This window comes from Mus caroli, chromosome 7 (assembly GCF_900094665.2).
Source record: "Mus caroli chromosome 7, CAROLI_EIJ_v1.1, whole genome shotgun sequence".
NCBI lineage: Eukaryota > Metazoa > Chordata > Mammalia > Rodentia > Muridae > Mus > Mus caroli.
The window spans coordinates 99,437,743-99,461,833 of NC_034576.1; the positions used below are offsets into that span (position 1 = coordinate 99,437,743).

The window sequence follows — 24,091 nt, forward strand, 5'->3', positions numbered from 1 at the left end:
ATTTCATCTATGAGCTTGAGAAGTTTCTTTAACCATTTTAATCCACACTTTAAAAAAAGAAAAAAAAAAAAGGATACCCATTCCCTACTAGAACACAACAGCATTTTCAAACATGTTTCCTCCCTTCTTAAAAGCCTTCTTCTTCATCTTTGTCAGTCTATAGCCTGGTTTCAAACCCAACCCTCCACTCACATATGAAGCTTCCGATTTTCACATGAACATAAAATACCTCCCTCCACTCCCATCGTGCCTCCCACTACAGGGTTGCAAGTTGAATGACAATGCCTTACTCCCTCTGTCCTTTCTACGTTATCATACATGCACACGTGCGCGCACACACACACTCACAAAATCACAAAAGTATTCTCATGTGACCACCGATTATTTTTGGGATCAAAATATACTTTAACAAGATGTGGCATTATGCAGTAAACAGATGGCCCTTTGGGAGGACCCATACGGCTTTGGAAGAATGAATATTTTTAGCAGAACAATTTGAGCATTACTAGGGAGAAAATTCTAGACTGTCTTACTCCAGTGGAAGAAGGGGAGCAGGCTAGGGAGCTGGCTTCAGACCTCTGGGGTGAGAGGCAGAGTGGAGTCCTGGATGTTGGGATGCTGTTTTCTTGTTGTGTGTGGCTAACCAGAACGCTCTTGTCTTCCCTTCCCTGTGTCTCGGTAGGAAAGCCAAGTAGTTTATTTCCAGAGGACAGTTTCATAGATTCTGGAGAAATCGATGTGGGGAGACGGGCTTCCCAGAAGATTCCGCCTGGAACGTTCTGGAGATCTCAGGTGTTCATAGACCACCCTGTACACCTGAAGTTCAATGTGTCTCTGGGGAAAGCAGCTCTGGTTGGCATTTACGGCAGAAAAGGCCTTCCTCCTTCCCACACTCAGGTAACTAGACCCCACCCCCTGAGAGACCTCTTGGGTGCCCACTCAGATCTTAACCCAGGCCTGAAGTGTAGCCAGCTCCTAAAGCCTGAAGGAAATTTCAGGTTACTGTATAGGCGACTCATCCATTGTCCACTAGCGTCCTGCCTTCCAGAAGAGTGAGGTTAGGTCTCTGGATCTTTTTCAGAGAACTCTAGGACACTTCACAACTGCCTTTCCACTACTACACCATCTCCAAAATCCTAGTCAATATGACCCAGAGAGGATACCACATACTGTGCATGAGTCCTCTTGCCATAGGCAATGCAAGCTTGGGTCCACAATTTATCCTCTCCTTGAGAGTTTTGTCATCAATAAAGTGGGAAATAATAGTAACTGCCCTGCAGAATTCTCATAACAGGGAACACTCATAGAACCCTTAGCCTAGGAGCTGGCTCAAAATAAACAGTACTTTCTTTGCCTCTTGCATCCCCACCTTTCTTCAGGATTGCATATTTGTTTGGATACATATACCAGAAACAAAGAACTTAAACCAAGTAGCTGGGAGTTTAGTTCAGGAACAATGCATATGCTTAGCATGCTGGACACTGAATCCTCTCTGACACCAAAAGAGAGGCAGAGGGAAGGAAAAGAAAGAAATAGGATGAGGAGGAGTCATGTGTCAGAGAGAACAGAAGCCTATGCAAAACACACCCCGTGTGTGCGCATGTGCACAAATACTAGCTTTGGAGCTAAAGTCATCAAAACTGTAAATGTCCATCATCCATTCTCATTTTAGCTCCAGTATTAGCCAAAGGTCAGGTCACAGAACAATAGATGAGCCTGGTCCCTGGTGACCTCAGAGCCACTACACAGTCCTGGACTTTACAGTATTAGTATTTTTGTTCAAGGTAGGCTAAATATCTTCCATCTACTAAAATCTAACTAGGTAGCTACTCAGAGTGAGGTGGCGAACTTCAGACCAACAGTCTTGGACCAGTCCGTGCTAGTGTTTCATTGATCGAATGTTGAGCTAATCCAATTCAGCCCATGACTAACCCCACCCTACTCAGTGTTCCATTCCCACTCCAAATTCCTAAGATTCCCATCTGTACTTACATGAACCTCCAGTGACCACAAAGTAGCTAGGTTGTTTCTACTGAAGTACCTGCCACTAAAGTAAACAAACATGTCTATCTTAATGTATACATAATCAAGTAAAGGCTTGCATGCCCCAAAATTAAAACAAAGCAAGAAGATGAATAATCAATTTTGCCACATTCACAAACGAGTTAGAAGAATCTTACCATGACAACTGTAGATGTAGGGAGGACTTGTTTGGTCTGCTCTCCTGCCTTCCCTTCCCCTTTAGACGCCACGGGAGAAGACCTGCATGAAGCTTGGAAGATGGAAGTGTCAGTTCGTTGCTAACTTTACTCCCTTTGTGCTTTAGTTTGACTTTGTGGAGCTCCTGGATGGAAGAAGGCTCCTAACCCAAGAGGCAAGGAGCCTGGAGGGTCCTCAACGCCAATCACGGGGCACTGTCCCCCCATCTAGCCACGAGACCGGTTTCATCCAGTATCTGGATTCAGGAATCTGGCACCTGGCCTTTTACAATGATGGAAAAGAATCTGAAGTGGTTTCATTTCTCACCACCGCCATTGGTAAGCAGCTACCTTCTCTATTAGTGTCTTTGGGTAACAGGAAGGCTGTGTGGACTAAGTTGGTACTGACAAGGGGTTAGAATTGAATATGATTGGAATTGGAATTGAATATCTTTAGCTCTTGCTGAGCATGCAAGGTCATCCCAAGTGGACTTGCTGGATAAGGTCCGAGAACCACCAGCTGCCTTTCAAGAGCTAGGAGGCAAACCTCGCATTCAGATAGGAATCCTAGATGGCAAACCACACAGAAGTCACACATCCCTCATTGGCACTTGCCTCCCACCTGTCTTTAAGGTCTCACTTAGTTCAATTCGCTGACTTGCCATTTGGGTCTGGTTTGCTTTGGGTTTGTCTTTTACTTCTGAAGCCAGCAGATGCTGCACATAAGAGAAGAAAAGAATGACGTGAAGAGAGAGTGAAATGGCAGAGATGGGGCAGGCAGAGCAGGTTGCAGTTGCACTGGGGTTTCACCGAGAAAAGAACTATCCTGTTCTCTGACACAGAGCGTGTCCTGATACCCAGAACTTAGCCAGAACATAGCTCCATGGCCTGGGGCTCTTGGACAGGAGCATTGCCTAGTGAAGGCTTTAGAGTGCATCTTGGCTGGGAGTCTCTCTCACAAGGGAAATGGTGTTAAATGAACATTTCTTGACTTAGTACTAAGTTTCCAGCATTCTTCAAAGATCCCCATTCTCTCTCCTAATCAGCAGTAGTTATTTTCAGCCCATTTCCCTCTTATTTGTAGTTTTGCCTTTAGTATTGAGGCAGAGCGAACCTTTCTGTTAAATGGAGCATGGGTAATACACTTCTGTTATATTCTGCCTTAATATTTTGCCTTGATGGCAAAAAAGCAGAGGTGGCATCCAACAACTGATGTTGATGAAGGAAATGCCCCCTCTGTGTTGTCCTTGACTAGAAGTGTAGTCTGTCATCACGATACACATTGAGTCTCCAAGGGCAATGCCACTTGGTTGGTAAGGAATAAGCAAGAGTGTGACCTTTTCCTGCCCAGGTTTGCTTTAGCAGGAACCTAGGCAGCTCAAGCCTTGCCAGCTGCCATACTATTGGTTTCTCTCTTGCAGTTCTGTCTGTATGATGTAGGGGAATACTGGCTTAGTCCAGAAGCTCTCCCGTGTACCTGACTTTTAACATCATACAGATTCTTATTCTTTTCCATACATTGGTTTCTTGAGATTGTGGAATCTGGGTCTGAAGAGATAGCTCAGCAGTTAAGAGCACTAGATGCTTTTCCAGAAGGCTCAACACCTACATGGTGGCTCACCACTGTCTGTAACTCCAGTTCTAGGGGACCGAACACCCTCACACAGACATATATGCAGGCAAAATACTAATGCACAGATAATAAAAATAAATAAATTTGCTAGGTGGTGGCAGCACATGTGTTTAGTCCCAGCACGTGGGATGTAGAAGCAGGTTGATCTCTGAGTTTGAAGCTAGCCTAGTCCACAGAGGAATTCTGGGACAGCCAGGGCTATTCAGAGAAACCCTGTCTTGAAGAACAAATTAATTACTTGATTAGTTTAAAAAAACATTTTGGAATCTGAAGCTGTGTCTTAGTAGCTATTGCTGACCTGGGGGCCAACATTGCTGCTCTCAATCCCTGCCATTAGAGGCTGGAGGCTGGCCTCAGCAACGACTAGGTTGTCGCTTCTCAAGTTCTGCTGGCAGCAGTCACTACACGTTTTCTTTCTTGCTATGGTGGCTTTAATTTAAAGACACAGTTATCACGTCCCACAGCATCCGAGTTCCCTAGTCTCCTAGCCTGACTCCATCTAGGCACAGTTCACAAGGAGGCGCACAGCACTGGGCCCACACAGAGCTGGGAGTATTTGCAGTCAGATTTCTGTCTTAATAGCTGAGTGCAAATAGGAAAGGTTATTAATTTAAATTCCCCCAAGAAAGCCATTTTAATTAGGGTATGCATCTTAAAACAGTAAGGAAATAGTGGGATGTTCCTTTGCCAACCCTTGGCTTGTCAGAGCATGCTAAACTGTTCTGTTATAATTAAGACCATGGTCTTGCTTTTTGCCCTGGTTCCTCTCACCTAGGTGACTAAAGCTGTCCCTTAACCCTTTCCTGTATGCTAGAGCAGATAGGCTTGCTCATACTTCCTATATATCAATGCACTGAAGAACGACCTGAGTGTCTGGGCAAAATGCAGAATGTACCCCAGCAGGCCTGAGGGAGCAGCACCCAGTGGAACCCATGCTAAGGTGCCTGTTTTAAGCCGCAAGGACTTCTAGCCATGGTCCTTCTCAAATGCTGCTGGACAAAGGAATCAGCTGATGCAAATAGAAGTTTGGATTCCTTGCCCATTCTTCAGAAACCCTGAGTCTGAGGACAGATCAGAGAGCCCAGGGTTCTCTTGGTCAACAAGGCTCTGAAAACACCCCCAAGCAACTGACTTCTGCTCCTCCCCACCGCCCTTCTCCTGTGGTTCCATGTTACTTCTGTGATTGTCAGAAGCAGGCCAGCCCTGCCTGGAAAATTTTCTTGAGTGGTCATTTGCAGTCCACGTTATGAGCATTAGGAAAAAGAGCAAAGAGTTCCTGGTACCCACTGAGCCACTGCATATACCGGAGAGAGGGAAGCAGTCCCTTCGAGAGAGCAGGGTGCCCCCTCCCTCCTCTCCATTTTCTCTTGCTGCCTTTCTGACCTGTCTGCCTCCCTTCAAGCTACAGTGATTGTTTAATGAACACTGTTTTCTTTCTTTTAATACAAAAACAGACTGCTTCTGATGTTGCTATTAATCCCTCTTTCCCAAGAGTCCCCAGGATTGAGTCCCAGCTGTCCGTGATCGTTACCTGTGAGCTGTGAGCTGTAATTTGTCTTGGCAGGTTAATTAAAAGTTTAGGCCTCGCTTTAGCAAAGTCATTATGGTCCCAATATACAATTATAACTCTTGGGTTTGCTTAACACACAAAGTGGAATATGACCCTCCTTTCATTACATGCTGAAACACAGATCAAGAATTTAAGAAGACCTGAGATGTCGGAATTCAGCGTATTTATGTCTGCTTGTAATTAAGTAACAGGGGAAATAATTGTGTCTAACAAATGGCTGCATTGCGTATGTTTTTGCTTTCCCCCCCATTTAATGCAAACCAGCTGATAACTCCCTAAATCAAATGGGTTTATCTTTTGCCTTGGAAAAAATATCTAAAAGCCCTTTCCAAACTGGATATACAAGTATTTCCAGACAGAAACCTAATGTTGACATAGTTCTCACAAAACTGGACCTATGCCACAAATGTGCACGAGTATGCACAAATGCATGCATGCACATACATGCGTGCACACTCCCACCTAAACCAAGCTAGTTTAGAATAAAATATGGCATCTGCTTTCAGAAATAATAGCCTTCCCCTAGCATAGGGAGATTTAGAATCAGAAAGAACTGTTTCTCTCCGACTCCTCCAAGGTGGCAGCCCTGCTGACCACAAGTGTTAAGGATGTCACAGGATCCCACTTGTATGGCAAGGCATACCGGGCCAGCTAAAGGCTAACTCACCTCTTACAGTTTGCAAAGGATTTTTATATTCATCTGTTGAGACTTATACTAACTCTGGAAGGAGACAACCCTCCTACCCATTGCAAATGAGGAAGTTGAGGTTTGGGGATGCTGCAAGAAAAGCTAGGTGTGATCTCACGCCGGCCCCTCTAGAAGATTTAGGCTTTCCCTCTTTTTAGCATGGTGCCTCCTCACCTGGGTCAAACCTTTGTTCAAGGTTTTATTTATATTTGTTTTCCACATATTCATTGGTTCATTTACTCATCAAATATCTGAAGTACATGTAACATGCCCTGGGAACCATGCTTTGTCCTACATAACTGACAACAGCCTTAGACAAGAATGTGTGTGCGTGCATGTGTGTGTGTGTGTGTGTAAGAGAGAGAGAGAGAGAGAGAGAGAGAGAGAACAGATATCAAAAAATAATGTTGGATGTTGTTCCTCCGACAAGGTCTTCCTGCCCTAACCCCCCCCCCCCCGTTTAGGTTAGGCTAATTAGCCATCAAGCCCAGCGCTGGGATTCTGTATACCCTACACCCAAGCTTTTTTTATGCAAGTTCTGGGAGTTGAACTCAGAGTTCAGAGTCTGGTCCCTGCAAGATAAACACTTCATTCACTGATGCGTCTCCCCAGCTTTGAAAGAGATGTTTTCCCTTCAGTTTAACTTTATAGATGAAGGAGCTGAGGTTCCGAGGGCTTAGATGACTTGCCCAATGTTAAAAGAAAAGCCAGAATGGGAACTTGAATTCTAAATTCCCTTGGGTCCCCACTGTGCAAGAGACTCCCTATTTGTCATGGATATGATTTAATATTTTATTTCTGTTTGTGTTCTTTGAATCATAACTTTTCCCTTGTTAGCTTGCCTCCAATTATCAGTGAGAACCTCACATCGATCCAGGAAGTTTTCTTGAGAAGTCATTAAAATGACTATGGTAAAAAAAAAAAAAAAATCTTACAGTATCTAAAACTTTAAAAATGAGAATACCTTTCCCTGGGTGGCTTGCTTTCCTGAGGCCTGACAGGTTAGCAGCTTGGTATTTTGGGTCTCCAGCTAGCAACTTATCCTTCCCTTTGGGTTCGTGCCAAAGCATAAAAGGACAGATCAACCTGACACCACAGCGAGGCAAGCCAAGCTGCCAAATAACAGAGGTGGCCTACGGTGGATTTAGAAACCCAGGAGAAACAAGAACTGCTGTTAGAAATCACTAGCCATGGGAGTTTTTATGAGGAACATGCGCTGGCCTTCCTGGTGCTAATTGAAAGGACTGGTCTGCTTGTTTATTTTCGGGCAGCCCCTGGAAATCAGTCTGTTCTATGTCCAGGCACTGGAAGTGGTTCAACTCCTTTCTTTCCTTCCATCTTTTCTCCTCCTCACTTCCCATCCATTATCTAACCTTCCTTCCCCCCCCCCCCCCATGCTGAGTACCTGGAGAAAGTAGCTAGCAGTTTGGATTGATGGAGATGGCGTTCAACCACCTCTAAGACAAAGAAAAGAGCAAGGAAGGCCATTCTGGGAGGCACAGATCCAAGGGCCAAGAGACAGGAATGGGGAAGGGTGTGTCCTGCTGAGTAGTCCCAGAGGCTCTTTGGCTAGAGGAACATTTAATCTGGTCCTTAATGCGAGTGTGGCTTAGTCATATTTAAAGAAACTAGAGGGCTAGTGGGTTTGCTCAAGAGGTAAAGCATTTGCTACCAACCCTCATGACCTGAGTTTGATCCCTGGGACCCACACAGTGCAAAGAGAAAACTGACTCCCACGAGCTGTCCTCTGATCTCTATATGCTCAGTATGGTGCCCACATATGCTCAGGAGACAGCACACACTACATAAAAATTTACTTGAAAAGATAGATACTCATTAACGAAGAAGAATAGAAAGTAAGTGGTAAGCCATCTATTCCAAGTTGTGGGGATGGCAAGAGCTACAGGTAGATTGTTAGAAACTTAGGAGCTGGCTGAGAAACTGGGCGACTGTGCAGCTAGAACATGGGCAGAAATGAGTCACCCAGGAAAGCCTTGAGTGGTACCCAAGGAGGAAGCTAACTCTGCAGCAACTAAGCATGGAAATGGGGTTCTGTATATACAAATAAAATGATGAGAACCAGAAGCCTTTCTTCTGAGTCCTGGATAGAAAGCCATGTGTTCATATGGTCCAGGGGGTTGCTGGGGGTTGCAGGCTGTGATCTGGGGCAAGGGACATCAGAGGTGACAGAAGGACTGTTGTAGTGGCACTAACGGTGGGTTCCCAGGATTTCCTCTAGTTTATTGCTTTTTGTTGCAAGGAACACTAGGTTCTTGCACCTACATTTTTGCCTCTCTACTTCATCGTAATCAGGTCCCTCCATGATTATCCAAAGTTTGCTGGACCCTAGTGATTCTTTCTTCCCCTGGCTCTGATCAGGCACCAGCCTTTGAGTGTGTTCACAAGGATCTGGTGATAAAGTGGTTTGTATGAAAACCAGCTGGTGCACTTCAAAGAAGAAACCAAGAAAGCTGATTGAAAATTCATTCTGTCTTTAGTAGGCTTGTCTTTGCCCACCCCCTTCTCCTTCCCTTTGAGTTCTAGTGTCAAGGAGAAAGTGAGCCGTGAAAAAATCTGGCTCTCTTGATACTAAACTAACCTTCTGGTAACTGGCATTGGTACTTTGCGGTATTTCTAATGGAATTACTCCTTTGGAACAGTGCCCCATGAATTTGCCACCCCAGATACAGTGATTCAGTCAGAGCATTGGTATCGTGGGATGAAATCGTAGGTCAAAGGACATCTCAAGTCAGCTTGTTGGAGATCGTGGCCAAACTCTGTTTGGAGGAAGAGCTGGGAGTATCAGAACGCTTCACTACCGACTGAAAAACTAGCCCCACAGTAGCTTCCCCTACTTCCCAAAGGCCCGGCTCCCCATTGCCCTATTCCTGCTGCTGCTCTGGGTATCTTATCACAGACATCTGAGTGTTTTGAAACCTCAAAGACGGGAAAGAAAGAGTAATGGAAGGATGCCAGTGGCTGCCCAGCAGCAGTAGGGTATGCCTGTGTGGGAAGGATGTAGACATGTGGCTAGTGTGTGAAGAGCAAGAACCAACCGTACTCAGGTGCCATTTCAGAGGCATTGATGTCTTCCTGTCACTACTACCCCAGATGTTCCAGCAGTTTGGTGGTTACATCGAGGGCAAGGCTCAGTCTCCTCTGTGCTCTGCCAGTCTTACTCTGGGATCTTTCTTTCTTTCGTTCGTTCTTTCTTTCTTTTTAAGATTTATTTATTTATTATATATAAGTACACTGTAGCTGTCTTCAGATACTCCAGAAGAGGGCATCTGATCTCATTATGGATAGTTGTGAGCCACTATGTGGTTGCTGGGATTTGAACTCAGGACCTTCAGAAGAGCAGTCAGTGCTCTTAACCGCTGAGCCATCTTTCCAGCCCTGGGATTTTGTTTTCATAGTTGCTGCCTCATGGGCATAAGGTAGCTGCTATACACACACACACACACATACACACACACACACACATATATACAACATACATACATATATGCAAATACATAAACACACACATACATATACACACATATATATACAAACACACACATACATACACAAACACATATACATACATACAAACAAACACATATACACCCATATATACACACACAAATACACTCACACATACATACAAACACACATATACAAACACACACACACATATACAAACAAACAGACACACGGTCTCCTAAAGTAAGAGGCAAGCCTGAGAATGCCATGAGCTAAAGCCAGGACTCACCTTCCTTTCAATCAGAAATCAAAAAAGATAGAGGAAAAGAAGAAAGAGGAGGAGGTAAGAAAGCAGGACTTCCCCAAACCTTGTAGCTTAGCATCCCTTCGGCTAAGGTGTGTTTTCTGGACACTCAGGCCTGTAAGATTGTCTGGAATGGAACAATTTTAGCTTGCTGTGTTGGCCCTCCAACCAAAAGTAAGGTTCTTTCAAAAAACAAGGCAAGTATATGGAGGGGAGGCAGTCAGTGGTGTCTCCCTCAGACTTCATCTTTACTGTTTGGTTCAGGGCATAGGTCCAGCCATGAAGCAGCACATGACTTGATCTCGGGTGTGATAGCACAAAGGAGAAGGATGCTGAATGTACGGCTGGGGAAGAGGGGAAAGGGCTTGGCTCAGTTTCCTCACACCACCCAGAGAACCAAGCACTGTGTCCATAACCTTCAATATCAGAGGATAGGCAGGAGTCTCAGAGGCAGAACAGCAACGGCCAGATTGCAAACAGACTGAGACCATATCAGTTTACCTATCTATTTACCCACTGGCTTCTGACTGCCTTTTTATCATCCATGATCCAAGCAGCCATTCTGTGTCGGTGTCCCCTGCACTGTTGGAATCTGTATGTATGTTTAAACTTCTCAAGTTTGAAGCTAGTCCTAAACTCTACATATCACATATATAGAAAGACCCATGACCACAAATGGTCAGTATGTACTAGGATAAGAAATGAAGATACTCTAGAGAGAAGCAACCATGAGACCTGAACTAGACTGCAGGTCGAGAGATATGGCGGGAGCTATGAAGAGGAAGCTGGAGGAAGAGCAGACCACAGGATGGGCGTGTTCCAGGAACTCAGAAGGTCTCATGGAGCTGCATATATCTGGGATGGCTGGAGCAGTAGCCAGGAGCCCATCTGTGAGGGTCTTTCCATGTGGCATGCAAAATTTTACTTTTTTGACAAATCCCAAGGGTAGCAAAGGAAGCCACTGCAGGACTTGGGATCAATCTGGCACATATATTTAAAAGTTACTTCAAGGTACAGGCACTAGGAACTCTGGGAAAGATCTCCCTGTTACCTAGGCAGGCCTGGTGCTAGCTAGCCTGAGACAGAAGTGGGGATAAATGACTTCAATGGACCAGTGTCCAAGCTGTGGAAAGAACTGGCCAGCCTTGCAAGTTAGGATGACTTTGTCCACGGGCGGAAGCTAAACCGGAAGGAGCAAAGAAGGGAAGAGGGTCTGTGTTAGGGAGTGAACGAACGCATGCAGCTGGCAGGGACCCAGGAGGGTCAGAGCTTCAGGGGTGGGGACTGGGGAAACGTGCTGAGGGAAGTCCAGCAGAAAGATCCTGGATGCTCTGAGACTCCATCCTCATCCACGGTGAAACTATGTAATGCCAGAATCTTTCCTTGACATTGCATTCCCAATCTTCTTAAGAGAACTGAGGCTCACTTAGTGAGGCCTCATCAGTCAGCCTGGATCATAATTATAGCACAATGTTGTAGAGCTAGGGACTGTACTCAGTACATTATAAGTTCCTGGACAACTCGGCAGTTAGACTCTATTTCCATGCTATCGATGAAGAACTTGAGGCTCAGTTGTTACTGGTCAAGGTCTCTTAGGTCAGTTAGCAGTCCAACCTTCATGCTCTTCTTATGCATCAGTGGCTGGATCTATATTCAAGTTTCTATCACTGGTGACATTTGTGTGTCCTTATGCAGTCATAGTCAGACCATCATAAAGATAGAAGAGGTTTTAAAGATGGCTTCCATCCTCCCAGATACACAGGATGCTTGCTGACTCTCTCTAGTGCTTGAGGTTCATTTTCCTGGCTGAGCGAGCGTCCCCAACCTGAGCCTGCCCCCTTACCCCCAGCTGAAAGACACGTTCTTTCTTCTCTACTCACCAATCCGACGAAGTTACCCATGGGAGAGGGTTTTTTCAGTAGTGGTTTGATCTTTGCAACTGATGGCTGGGCTTTCTGTTATCTCTTCTCCCTGTCAGTTACTAAAAGCTACTTCTCTGGTCTACAAGAGATGCCAGTACATCAGCCATGAGAGCTGTCAGTACCTTTCCTCTTTCCCTTCATGGTGATACTGACAAAACGTACAGCCCTTTGCCTTGTGCGTATACACTAGCTCCAGGATGAGGGGCTCTGCTGGGACTGGCACTGGTGGTGGCTAGCGAAGGGGGTGAGAAATAAAGAGGCAGTGGGACTGTGCCTGGAGAGATGCTGTGGTCCAGAGGAAGAACAGAGGCTTGAATCTTAGCCAGAGATGAGATGAATTCTAGCTGCCATGTGCAGGAATCATGGGGATTTTGTCTAAGAGGTGTGGAGTTTTTTCCTAAGTCTCAGGCTCACCAAACACTCCTATAAAAACCTACAGCAGGACCCCACAATGCTGTGAAAGCATCAATATCTTCTTATTTATTTTCGTCTTTATTCATTTGCTGAGTTATCTGCATGGGTAAGTGCTGGAGATTTAGCAGCGAATAAAACAAGCCTTACCCTCAAAGAACCTACAATCAAGAGGGAAAACTGACCCTTTCATGAGTAATTACACCATAACGAGGTCTGCAGGAACAGAGAGGCCCGTGGGAGTTCTTGTGGGCATGGAAAGGAGGGCTGTCCCCACTGCCAAGGCTGTAGGAGGAGCTGTGAGGAACAAAGGGCCACTGTGAGGAGCGCTGAGTACTCTGGAAAGCACTGTGTAAATATTTTCAGCAACCCAGGGCCAGAGCAGAGGTGGAAACCCAGAAGAGTATAGTAGTGTTTGGAGGACATGTGTGGGGGATGTCCCAAGACCCCAGTGGTTTTCTGAACCAGTAGATAACAACAAACTCTGTATGCCTTTGTGTGTGTGTGTGTGTGTGTGTGTGTGTGTGAGAGAGAGAGAGAGAGAGAGAGAGACTATGATAGAGTTTAATGTATAAATTAGGCAATGGTAATTAGCAATAACTACTAGAGCACTTACAAAAGTGTGCTGCAATTAAAGTTATTGAAAGTGATCCCTCTCAGAACATATTTTAATAGATAGAAGATTTTGAATGTCTTCATCACAAATAGAAGATTAATGATATGATGGATATGTGAATTGTCTTTGTTTAAATACTGCACACTATGTGGACAGAACAAAGCATTAGTATTATATTTTGCTATTTTACATCGTGTGTGTGTGTGTGTGTGTGTGTGTGTGTGTGTGTGTGTGAATTCAGCACATTTGTAGAAGCATCTCCTACTGTGTGCTGACTATCCTTGGTTGAAGATGGGTGACTGGTGCCACAGAAAACAGCTTTATAAAAGGGGAAGAAAGCTCTCACCAGGAAAAAGAAAGGGAGAAGATGAGGATGCTGGCTTGCTGGGGCTGCCGTGACGAAATGCACAGGCTGAGGTCTTACATTCTTTTCTTGCTGATGTGGAAAGAATTGGGTGTTGGCAGAATTTGTTTCTGTGGGGTCTTTCTTGCTGGCTTGCTTTGACTTCCTGGGGCTCTTTGCCTGCATAAGCACAAAGAAGGCCAACGTAATGTCACCTTGTCCTGAGCTTGATGCCACCTTGCCCTGATCTTGATGCCACCTTGTCCTGAGCTTATAAGACACCTGTCTTGTCAGACTAAGGCCCCCAATGATACCCTGACTTGACCTTTATTACCTCCTCCTAAGCCTTCCAGTCCCTATCTCCAAGTAAATCCAGTCATGTTGGGGATATGAACGTAGTAGGGGAACACAGTTCAGTCCATGACAAGGAAAAACTGAAGGCTTAATGAGAAACAACTTCTTGACAGAGAAAATGACCAGAAAGGGCCTTTGCAACCCCCAAAAGCAGATTACAAAATAAGGATTCTTCCACAATGCAAAATGAAGCTCACACTATTGAAATGACTAGGTATATATTAAATACTCAGTCGCTGGGGGCTGCAGCTGGAATCCAGGTCCACATGGTCCTACTATCTGCACTGCTCTTCTTTTCCTACTGACTGACACACCCCGTGTATCTAGGAATCTGTGAGTGAAAAGAAAAATAAGATGAGAATGTGTGCACCCAGAGAAGAAAATGAAGTCAAGGCCAACTGGGAGGGGCTGTGTTGACCAACTGGGAGGGGCTGTGTCAACCAGCTGGGAAGTCTTATTTTGAAGACAGTAGGGAGTATAAGGTGATTTTTTAGGTTAAACTGTGGCACCCAATGTGTCCTGTGTAGACCTTAGACAGTAGCATATACAGAGATGCTGGATTCCAGGCTGACACAGGGAGACCAACTGAAGGCTGACTGTGGAGTCAGAAGGGTTGGGAGAGGAGAGGGCCTGGCCTGGAGCACTGCCTATACCTTTTCCTAAAGGAGAGGAGAAGTGTTACAGTGTCATAGGCTGTTTTCTTGACCCCTTGCATTTTAGTGTTAAGGAGAAGCACAAAATTTTTATCTTCAAGATTGAGTAGATGAGGACTAGAGAGACATCTCACTTGGTTAAAGACCTGAGTTTCATGCCCAGAGCCCATATTAAAAAAAAAAAAAAAAAAAAAGACAAAAGTCAGAGTTGGTGGCATGCATTTATAATCCCAGCACCGAGGCAGCAGAGTCAGCAGGTCTCTGGGGCTGCCTGGCCATCCAGCCTAGCCTAGGCCATTGGCAGACCCTACCTCATAAAACAAGTGGAAGACACTTGAGGAATGAAAGCCAGGGTTGTCTTCTGGCTTCCATATGGATAAACACAAACACATGGGGAGAGGGGGGAAGAAGCGGGAAGAGCTGAATGGATGAATGGATGAATGAATGAATGAACGAATGAATGAAATTTGCTAGGAGGAAGAGCTATGAAGATGTTATCCATGTTAGATTTGAGCTGCTATCAGACTCTCAGAATGGATGTTAGTTGCTGGCAGGTACCAGTAAGTAGGCAGCTAAAAATGACAGCTTGGAGATAGTGCTGAACTGGAGAGGGAGCCCCAAGAGAACTCAGCATGAGAAGAGGAGGGAGGGGAGGAAGGAGAGAAGAGGAGGGGGGAGGGGAGGAGGGGGCAGGGTAGAATAGGTAAGAAGTTAGAACTGGAGTGGGGCGGGGTTAAAGATGGAAGCCCCACCAAGGACAGAAGACATCTGAAGAGCTTGAACTCGGGAAAGTTAGGGAGAACAACTTCACAAAAGCTGCTAGAGTTGGTCAATAGGGAGGCCTCAGAGGGCACCCTCCGTGGGAGCAGCTTCTACCCCTGGTGCAGGGTGCAGGCAGAAGCAGGGTCACCACAAGTTCAGGAGGGAAGGAGGCAAAATGGAAACAGTTCCTTCTAGACAGAGCAGGCTCAGAGATGATATGCATAACCTGAGGAGGCGGCAGGTTGACTGGAAAGGTTTATGTAAGGTGAGGGGAGCCCTGAGGGTGTTGTCAGTAATGGGAAGAAAGCCAGGAACTGAAAGCTGGAGACCCAGGAGGTGAGTAATAGAAGTGGGGGAGGCACAGGCAGAGGATGAGCTCTGAGCAGGCTTGGGGTGGGGGGTGGGGCAGCACATGAGGTGCTGAGGGAAAAACAGGCCTAAGAGTGCAGAGGAGGAAGATAACAGGTTGGAGCTTATCACTGGGTGACAACCCTTTCTAGTAAGGACAGCCACTCTGCTTGCATCCCCCTCTATGTGAAAACGACCTCAGTGCTGATCAGCTCTCATGCAAAGGACCAGTAGAGACCCCTGGGCACAGAAACTAGGAAGTGCATGTGAGTGGATGCGTTTGTGCACAGTGTGCTACTTATTAGCAGTGTGGCCATGGACAAGCTGTGGAACCCACCAGCTCCTAGTCTCCTCATCTGAAAGCTGATGGTGTTAGCACCCACCCACCACCTGAGGGGAATGATGAAGAGAAACTGATATTTGTAAAATGCTCAGAGGCATGTCCAGCGCCTGAGAGTGGGGAGTTACTACTGGGATAGTCCCCAGGGCTGCCTGTGCTCACCAGGAATCTGAGGTTGGTGACAGGCAGCAGCAGTTACTATATCCTCTTACAGATGAAGAGACCAAGTCCCGAGAAAACAACAAACTTGCCACCCCCCCAGCAGCATTAGGCAGGAACAGAGGTAGGATTTCAACTGAGATTCTCAGATCTATATACCAGTCCCACCCTTTGCCAATGAGCGAACATCCCTTCCCCGTCCCCGTCTCGCTCCCACCGCATGAGAAAGATATCTAGGCTGTACTGAGCTCACAGCTCTCTAATACTTCCCCATGCCACAGAGTTGAGTACCAAGGACCACTGCTTGGGGTGATGGCTCCTTCAGAATCAAGCTATAGTTCAGTGGTGGCAACTTTGACAAAGGCTTGAGCTGGCTCCTAGTGCCTAACCAGAGTTCTAGACCTTCAGCGTCAGTGACAGGATCACGAGGGTTATGGGAAGGGCAGTAGGAAAAGTGAGAGCCAGAACTGCCCGGACATCTGTTTTCAGTTTGAGCTGCTGCCTCTTCCTGCCTTTATCAGAGCACACTCATGTTCCGGGCTAATGGAAGCACAGTTTGTTTCAGTCCTGGCTCATATTACATGTCAGCTTGCCTTTTTATTTCCATCAGGTGTCATAGGTCAAAAGAATCCCTTCGGGGTGTAAGAGATGGACTGCGTAGTTTGAAAATATGAGACGTGGCCATATGCAGCAAAGCAGGAGGGCCAGCGTAGTGTCTGCCACAAATGGCACTTGCATTTCACAGGCCTATTAATGCAAGGCGTTCCTGAGACAGCTTGCGTTTGGGGATATTGATTGTCTTCCTTTTAAGGGGTAGAAGAAGAAAGTACAACCTGTTGAGCTTTTCCTAGTGCCAACCATTACCCTGAGAATAGTGGAAGAACGTCAACTCGCTTGACTCCTCATGAGCTTGTGTGGTCACAATTACTACCCTATATTTCCAAAATCGGCAGTGTTAGGATCCTAACCCAGGAACATCTGGTTGAGGTTGAGACTCTTGCAAATTTCAGACACTTTTTGAGGGCACTGTGTCCTGTGCTGAGAGCTGGCTTCTGTGTACAATGAGTAATGACAGCACTTCTGATGACAATATCGAGTCACAAAAATACTGAAAATTGAAAGAGTGGGGCAAACAGCAGCGTCAAGAACAAGGCCAATCACCAGGCATGGTGGCGCATGCCTTTAATCCCAGCACTTGGGAGGCAGAGGCAGGTGGGTTTCTGAGTTTGAGGCCAGCCTGGTCCACACGTTTCACTGAGCAATGCAAAATAGACAATGAATAATGAGGACATATTGCGTGTTCCTAGGCTAGCAAAGTTGAAATATTCTGAGATGACAATCTGTGGGTTTGATGGAGTGCCCAAGAGGAACCTAAAGGCAACTGTAGAGATCTGGCAGAATGGCTTACAGACTTGTCTAGAGTAGTAGACAGATGAAACATAGGCGAGCTATCCAGAGGAAGAAGAGTGGTAGACCATGTTAAAGATCTCACCACATCATAAATCTACAGTAATTAAAAGAGAATAGGAGCCAAGCAGGTTGGGTGGCACAAAGCTGCCGAGAAATATTACCAATGATGCAATAATGCGGTTTAAAAAAAACCAACACTCACAAAAGCAGGCGTCTCAAGTGAGTAGAGGAAAGACAGTTTAGTCAATAGATATCAATGGGAAATCAGGAGCTTAAGCCAGTGGCTCTGGAGTGCTAAGGAGGGGAAGGGATATGGCTGGTGGACACAAAGTAGTTTTGTAACCCCAAGTATTGGCCCACTATGGACACAAAGTAGTTTTGTAACCCACAGTATTGGCCCACTATTTACAAGATAGATTTTTTTTTTCCAGAAAACTCTCTCTTTGTGGCTTTCCTCAGGAAAATAGGGGCTGTAGATGTCACTCCGTTGTTACAATGCTTATCTGGCATGCCTGAAGCCCTGGTTCAGTCCCCAATGCTACCTAACCAGGTGTGGTCTGGTAGCTCTTGCCTGTAAGACCATCATTCAGGAGGTAGAGGCTTTAAGAATATAATGGCCCAAGCTGGACAGAGGTGGCGCACGCCTTTAATCCCAGCACTTGGGAGGCAGAGGCAGGTGGATTTCTGAGTTCGAAGCCAGCCTGGCCTACAGAGTGAGTTCCAGGACAGCCAGAGCTACACAGAGAAACCCTATCTCAAAAACGAAAACAAAAAAACAAAAACAAACAAACAAACAGACTGTAATGGCCCCCACCCATCATCATGAAGATGGAAGAGAGTACTTCCACTTTTACCATAAGGGCCCCGGTTGTCTCTCTTCAGAGCACCCTGCTGTTCAGTTTGGTGGTAAGAGCTTACCTCTCAGAGCCCCTACCATTATACTACCTGTCTCTGCCCATGGCATCAACTCCTTTTCTAACCACTACAGTCTATCCCAGTATCCCTCTGGTGTCCCTCTGGAACCTTTCAAAGGTATGAGGATCAGAAATTCAAGGCCATCCTCACCTGCACAGCAAGTTCAAGGCCAGCCAGGGATAAAGGAGGCCCTGACTCAAACAAAACAAAACAGGAGCTCAGGAGATGGCTAGTCAGTTAAGGGTGCTCACTCCTCTGGCAAAGGACCCAAGGTTGCTTCCCAGTAACCAGGGCGCCTCATCCATATAACTCCAGCTCCTGGGAATCCGTAGACACCTATGTACATGTACACACACACACACACACACACACACACACACACCAAAATCTTTTAAAGGAAAAAACAACAAACAAAAACAAAAATGATACAAACTGCTAACTTCTCTGCCTGGTCTCCAGAAGAATTTGAACTTTCCACCTTGAATATAGACTTTAGTTCTTTATGCCAAAAATATTCCAGATAAACAAAAGAAATAAATGCTTCACAGTTAAACCTAAAGGGAGAAAAAACGAACACCCACCCTCTCTGCCTCAGAGAAGGGCTTTAAGCTTTAACATTTATTGAAAAGCTGGGAGTGGTGGCATATGCATGCCTTTGATCCCAGCACTGGAGGGTGGGACAGAGGTAGGTGGATCTCTGAAAGTTCAAGGCCAGGTTGGTCTACAGAGTGAATTATAGGGCAGCCAGGGGCCTGGCAAGATGGCACAGTGGTTAAGAGTGCCAACTGCTCTTCCAAAGGTCCCAAGTTCAAATCCCAGCAACCACATGGTGGCTCACAACCATCCATAATGGAATCTTCTGGAGTGTCTGAAAATCGCTACAGTGTACTTACATATAATAAATAAATAAATCTTTAAACAACAACAACAAAAAATTATAAGGCAGTCAGGGCTACACGAAGAAACCCTGTCTTGAAAAACCAAAAATATATTTGCGTATACATATATTATAGCTCATATACTAGAAAATGGACATTTTATTTTAAGAAGATGGCTACAGTGTATGTATAGAAGAATTAATGATTTGAGAGAAAGATATATCAAGTATGTTTCCCCTTAATAGTAATTAAGTATAAACTTAAATAATGGAGTAGCAACCTCTTTTAACCTTGTGAGCTAGAGTCACTCCAAAAAATACCACTCCACCAAGGCTGTGGTATAACTCCTCCTGCATTGTTACTCAGTACATTGTAAATCACTACAGCCCTTTGGGAAAACAAGTTGGCTGTTTGTATCAAACCATAAAAGTTGTGAATGTCAGAGTCTCATGAAGGAATAAACCCATAATCAGAAAAAGTCGTATGCTTACCACAGCCTTGTTTACAAATGTGAAATTTTGGTAACATTCCGAAGGCCCAGTAACAGAAAGCATTGAGGTAGAGCATGCTACATCTGCTTGCTAAACATTAAACGGCCATTCAAATTTTTTATGAAAAGTCTAAAACACAGGGAAATGCCTTAGATATTTGGCTCCAGAAATAGGGCATAGGTGTGATGTTTCCAGTATAAACCTCTCTATTGATAAGGATTGAGGAAGTCCAACTTGAACTCACATCTGTCAAGCCTGAGAGAGCAACACTGTTGCTTTCTCTACTGCATGCTCCCTGCTGTGGAGAGCAAGTTACTGCATCAAGCCGGGTGGTTGGTCAGGCAGGATGCAGACACAGGATCTATGAGGATCGAAACCTCCAACAATTAGGGTTTTCTTAAAGTCCTTCCTCTTCACCTTTGACACAACTGATCAAGTGACCATTCAGAGGCCCAGGGAAAAGACCTGTGGCCCATTAATATGGGCACACCTGTCTCTTGAGCTCTCTGCAGCACATCTGTCTATGTCTGCTGTGTGTGTTTGTGTGTGTGTGTGCTCGGAGATATTTTAGATAGTTTTCTTGGTGTCAGTTGTCCCGGTTGTTTCTTAATGAATTGCATTAAGGTAAAGCCCAGGTCCCAGAAGCGCACCTTCTTTCTAAACCAGCTTTGCCTGAGGTGAAAGGAGAGCCCCCAGGTGGTCTCTAGAGCCCTGCGCCTGCTGTTACCGAACACTGAGAAGGCTTAGTGGGGATTCGCTTTACAAAAGTGAATCTATTTCAGAGAATCCCAAGCTGTGAAAACCTGAGCCTACCTTTCTCTTTCCTGCATCACCCATGCCCAAAACCGGCTAGAACTGTCAGCGTTGCACAGCTCACATGACAGTAAGAATCCCTTGCGTTGTACTGAGCACGCGGCTTACTGAACACAGTGACATCCTGTTTTCATTTTTGTTTTAATCTTCACAACACAGGAAAGTAGGACGGTGCTGGGATTATTGTCTGTATTTCATAGACGGAGCAGTTAAGGTTCAGAAAAGCTAAGGCTCTTAACCGAAAGCTTTTTGACAGCCATGGTCACATCAGGTGCCCGTGTGAGAAGAGGGTTTTTTTTGGATCTATGCTCTTCCTCGCTTTACTCCTAGCTCAGTCATTGTCAGCAGGCAGTCACTCAGTGTGTGTCCCTTGTCTCCTCCTGTGTGTCCCACATTCTGCTCTAGTTAAGCTCCCTGTAGTGAACTGCACCCTGGAGGATCTCAAAGTCTACCAAGGAAGACAAGCTTTGATCAGGAATGTGTTGCAATGACCCAGAGAGGGGTCAGCCTGGGGTCTAGGGCTATGTTAAGCAAGAGATGCTAACCCAGTCAGAATGGGGGTGAGGCATGGCACCTGGCTCAGACTTCCAGAGGCTGAGCTGAGCGGGTAGGTGAGTGGAGAGAGTAGAGAAAAGGGCTCCAAACAGATGCCTAAGGCTGCCCAACTTCTCATAGGTGAAAGGAGAATCAGGAGAGAGAATGAGGATGGGAGACTACAGTGGTCGAAGTGTCAGAAAATATGCCACGTGTAAAGCTGAGGAAAGAGAGGACTTCAGAACAGAGGGGCCAAACGCTCGTGCCGAATGCAACAGAGCCCCCTATGATATGAGCCATGGTTGTGTAGTAAACACACAAGGATAAAGGAAGGATGCAAGTGCTTACCCCACGTGTCAGCAGACTTTTGTGAAGCAGAGGTTGGTTAGAGTTGGGGGCACATGGTGGGTCAAACAAACAATGAGAAGCAGAGTCCAGATAACTTCTGGAAGGGGGTGGGGGGGGAGACAGCAAAGGCAGGGAGAAGACACAGCTGGGATGGGAGACACAGCTATGATTCAGGGGCCATTGCAAGCAGTCTCCAAGCTTTCTTACCCCACACATACAGGAATCTAAGGCATCTTACTCAGAAAGATCAGGGAGGCTTCATCTCTGGCAGCAGGCCTAGCAGGGCAGGGGAGAGTCACCCACAGAAAACGGGAAGTTAGTGTAAGCTAAATGCTGAAAATAACATTTGTAGACCCTGTTTTTGACAGCCAAACACATGTCTTCTGTCTAAGGAAGGAGATTATTAGAAAAACAAATTATATGAGGGAGTGAAAAGCCCCCGTCGATGGTGCCCGTGGGGGATTATTCCCACAATGCAACAGTCCCTCTTTGCGCAGAGAGTCAGCGACTGACAGGGTGGCTTTTGTTCTCATCCCGAAACGTGAACAGGCCAGAAGATTACTGGGAGTCTGAGCAAACCTTCCTGCAAGTGAGAAAAAGACTAAGCAAATAGGAGAAGAAGAGAAATGAAAAGAATGAGACAGAAACAATAAAATAAAGCAAGAGGGGCAAGCTCCAGTGACGGAGACGTCAAAGGAGAAGAGGCAAGAACCCATCAAGATAGTGGAGAAAAGATCTCACGCTTATGCGTGGCCTCAAAAGGCTGTTCAGAGAGGAGACCTCTTTACAACAGCCAGCACTCAATTTACCTAAAACAGCTCCTTCCAGCCTCCACCTTAAACTGTAGGAAGTCTCTCCTGACCCTGGTTTATAGCTGGCTGCCCTCCCTGGCCTCCTTGTATCTGCATGGGGAGCCAAATATTCTAGCATCTTTTGACTTTAACTGGGATGCCTTAGAAAGCGTCCCCTGGGTGAGTGTGAGAAGAAGGCTATCAGTAATGGCACTCTCCAAACAAGAGCAGAACAAGAGCAAAGCAGAGACCTGCACGGCAAACCTTCAGATGGCCAGGGCAGTAGCCACCTTAGCGTGAGCACTCTAAGGCACCTGCGGCTGAGTACTGGGGAATGCCTGCCAGGGCCTGGAGAGCAGAGTGACAGAAGGCCCTGCAGGCACTGACACAGAGGAACTGCCTCTCTGGGATCTGATAGCAGCAGGAGGAATCTGTCCCCTGAAGTGCCCGGTCCATTGCTTTCTGTTCTCAATACCCACAAACCCAACATGACTCCTAATCACCCCCAGTTTTAAATAAACAGTGAAAAAGCCACAGCTGTCTCTGGCTTTCCCTGGGTGTGCAGCGTAGCCCTGGCCACTGGTGCCCACACCCTACCTGCAGAGATAGAACAGCTCCAGTTATAATAATAATAATAATAATAATAATAATAATAATAATAATAAAAGTTCCTCTTATCATGAACAGCAGCATGAAGGCATTCATGGAGAACAGTAACAGGGCACAGGGGCAGGGGCAGGAAGTAAGAGATTTCATGAGATAGGCCCAGTGGATTAGACCCTTGAAAGCCATCTTTCACAGGAAGAGGAAGTTGTGTCTATGAAATATCTGTTGGTGCCCGAGAGGTCAGAGCTGTAGGGAAGAGAGAACTGAGCAGCCATAGTGTGGGCCCATCCCAGTGTGATGTGTGTCCTGCAGGTGGAAGAAACACGATCTCCCATGACTCAGTTGTGTCTTAAAACACATAAGCCATCTCTTTGTGGAGACGACAGTGTGCGAGCATTAATTGCTGCTTTCCCAGGCCCGCAGCCAGGCTCGCTCTCCCCTGGAGTCATAAAGCCTACACACCTGCACGCACACACAGTGTGTTGGGGGCCCTGAAGAAGGGCAGAGAGCTGAGGTCAGCCAACAGTCAGCTACAAAGAAGGGTCCGTGGCCACTAGCCGCAGCCGGTCAGTTACTGATCCAGGAGTGATGCTTAGGTTGGGAACTTTATACTTACTTGAATTTGCAGTAAAAATACTGAAGTACTGAAAAAACCAAGGTGTGGAGCAGAAAAGTGACCCACTCAAGGTTACACGTGGGTGGCACCATGGAATTAGAGACCCAGGGTCTCGCTCCAAAGCCCACTAACTTTCCATTGTACTGCATAGACTCGGCTTGGCACATACATGTGGTTTTGCTTTGTTTGCCTTAGTTTCCTTTGTGTCCCACCACTGAAGCGGCCGCAGCAATCCCTCCTGAGGGCTGTGTGTGCTGCATCCTCTCTACTCCACAACTGCCTAGAAGATACGCAGTGAGAAACCCAGAATTCAGAGCAGCTAGTGAGAGTCAGAGCTGGAATTCCAGTCAGGGCTCATCTGATGGCATCAGCCAAGTTCAGCCTCAAACTGGAGTGCTCTCTGTATGAGCAACCAAATGATGGTAGAAACAGGGCTCTGCCTGAAGAGCTGTGGAAAGACTAGAGAATCAGCAAAGAGGCTGGGGACCTTTGCTGACCCGTGGGTGCTTTGGGCAAGTGGAAGCAACAAAGGGCTAAAGGAAGGCTGGCCCACCACAGGCAACGGCAGGATGCCCAAGGCTGCTCTTTACCCAGGCACACAAAGTGCTCACCGCAGAAGCTAGAGCTGCCCCAACTCCTTCCTGGATACAAAATAGACAGTCCTGCCATGTAGAAGGCCAGCCTGTCACCGGGCAGGTCACAAGACAACCTTCCTCTGGAAGCAAGACCAGTATCTGAACTACAGCCCAGGACAACAGCAGCTTAAAGTCCTGCTACTGTCAGAGGTCAGAAGTAACCAGAAGGTTCTATTCTCTTTCCCAGAGCAGCGGCTCCTTCTCACTTCCTTGTGAGATGTGTAGCGATTGTGTTTGCCATGCGGCAGTGTCTGCCTTGAGGCAGAGAGAATGAGCTGTCTAGGTACC

At 46.2% G+C, this 24,091-nt stretch overlaps 1 protein-coding gene across 3 annotated transcripts in view; it reads left to right on the forward strand.

Annotated features, from left to right (window-relative positions):
- Nucleotides 1-24,091, forward strand: part of Tenm4 (teneurin transmembrane protein 4) — a 699,747-nt gene that overhangs the window by 521,743 nt on the left and 153,913 nt on the right. For all 3 annotated transcript variants that reach the window (XM_029479436.1, XM_029479435.1, XM_021166324.2), the window contains 2 exons: nucleotides 683-897; nucleotides 2,327-2,537. In XM_029479436.1, the coding sequence (XP_029335296.1) occupies nucleotides 683-897; nucleotides 2,327-2,537 (426 nt within the window). The remainder of the gene's footprint in view (nucleotides 1-682; nucleotides 898-2,326; nucleotides 2,538-24,091) is intronic.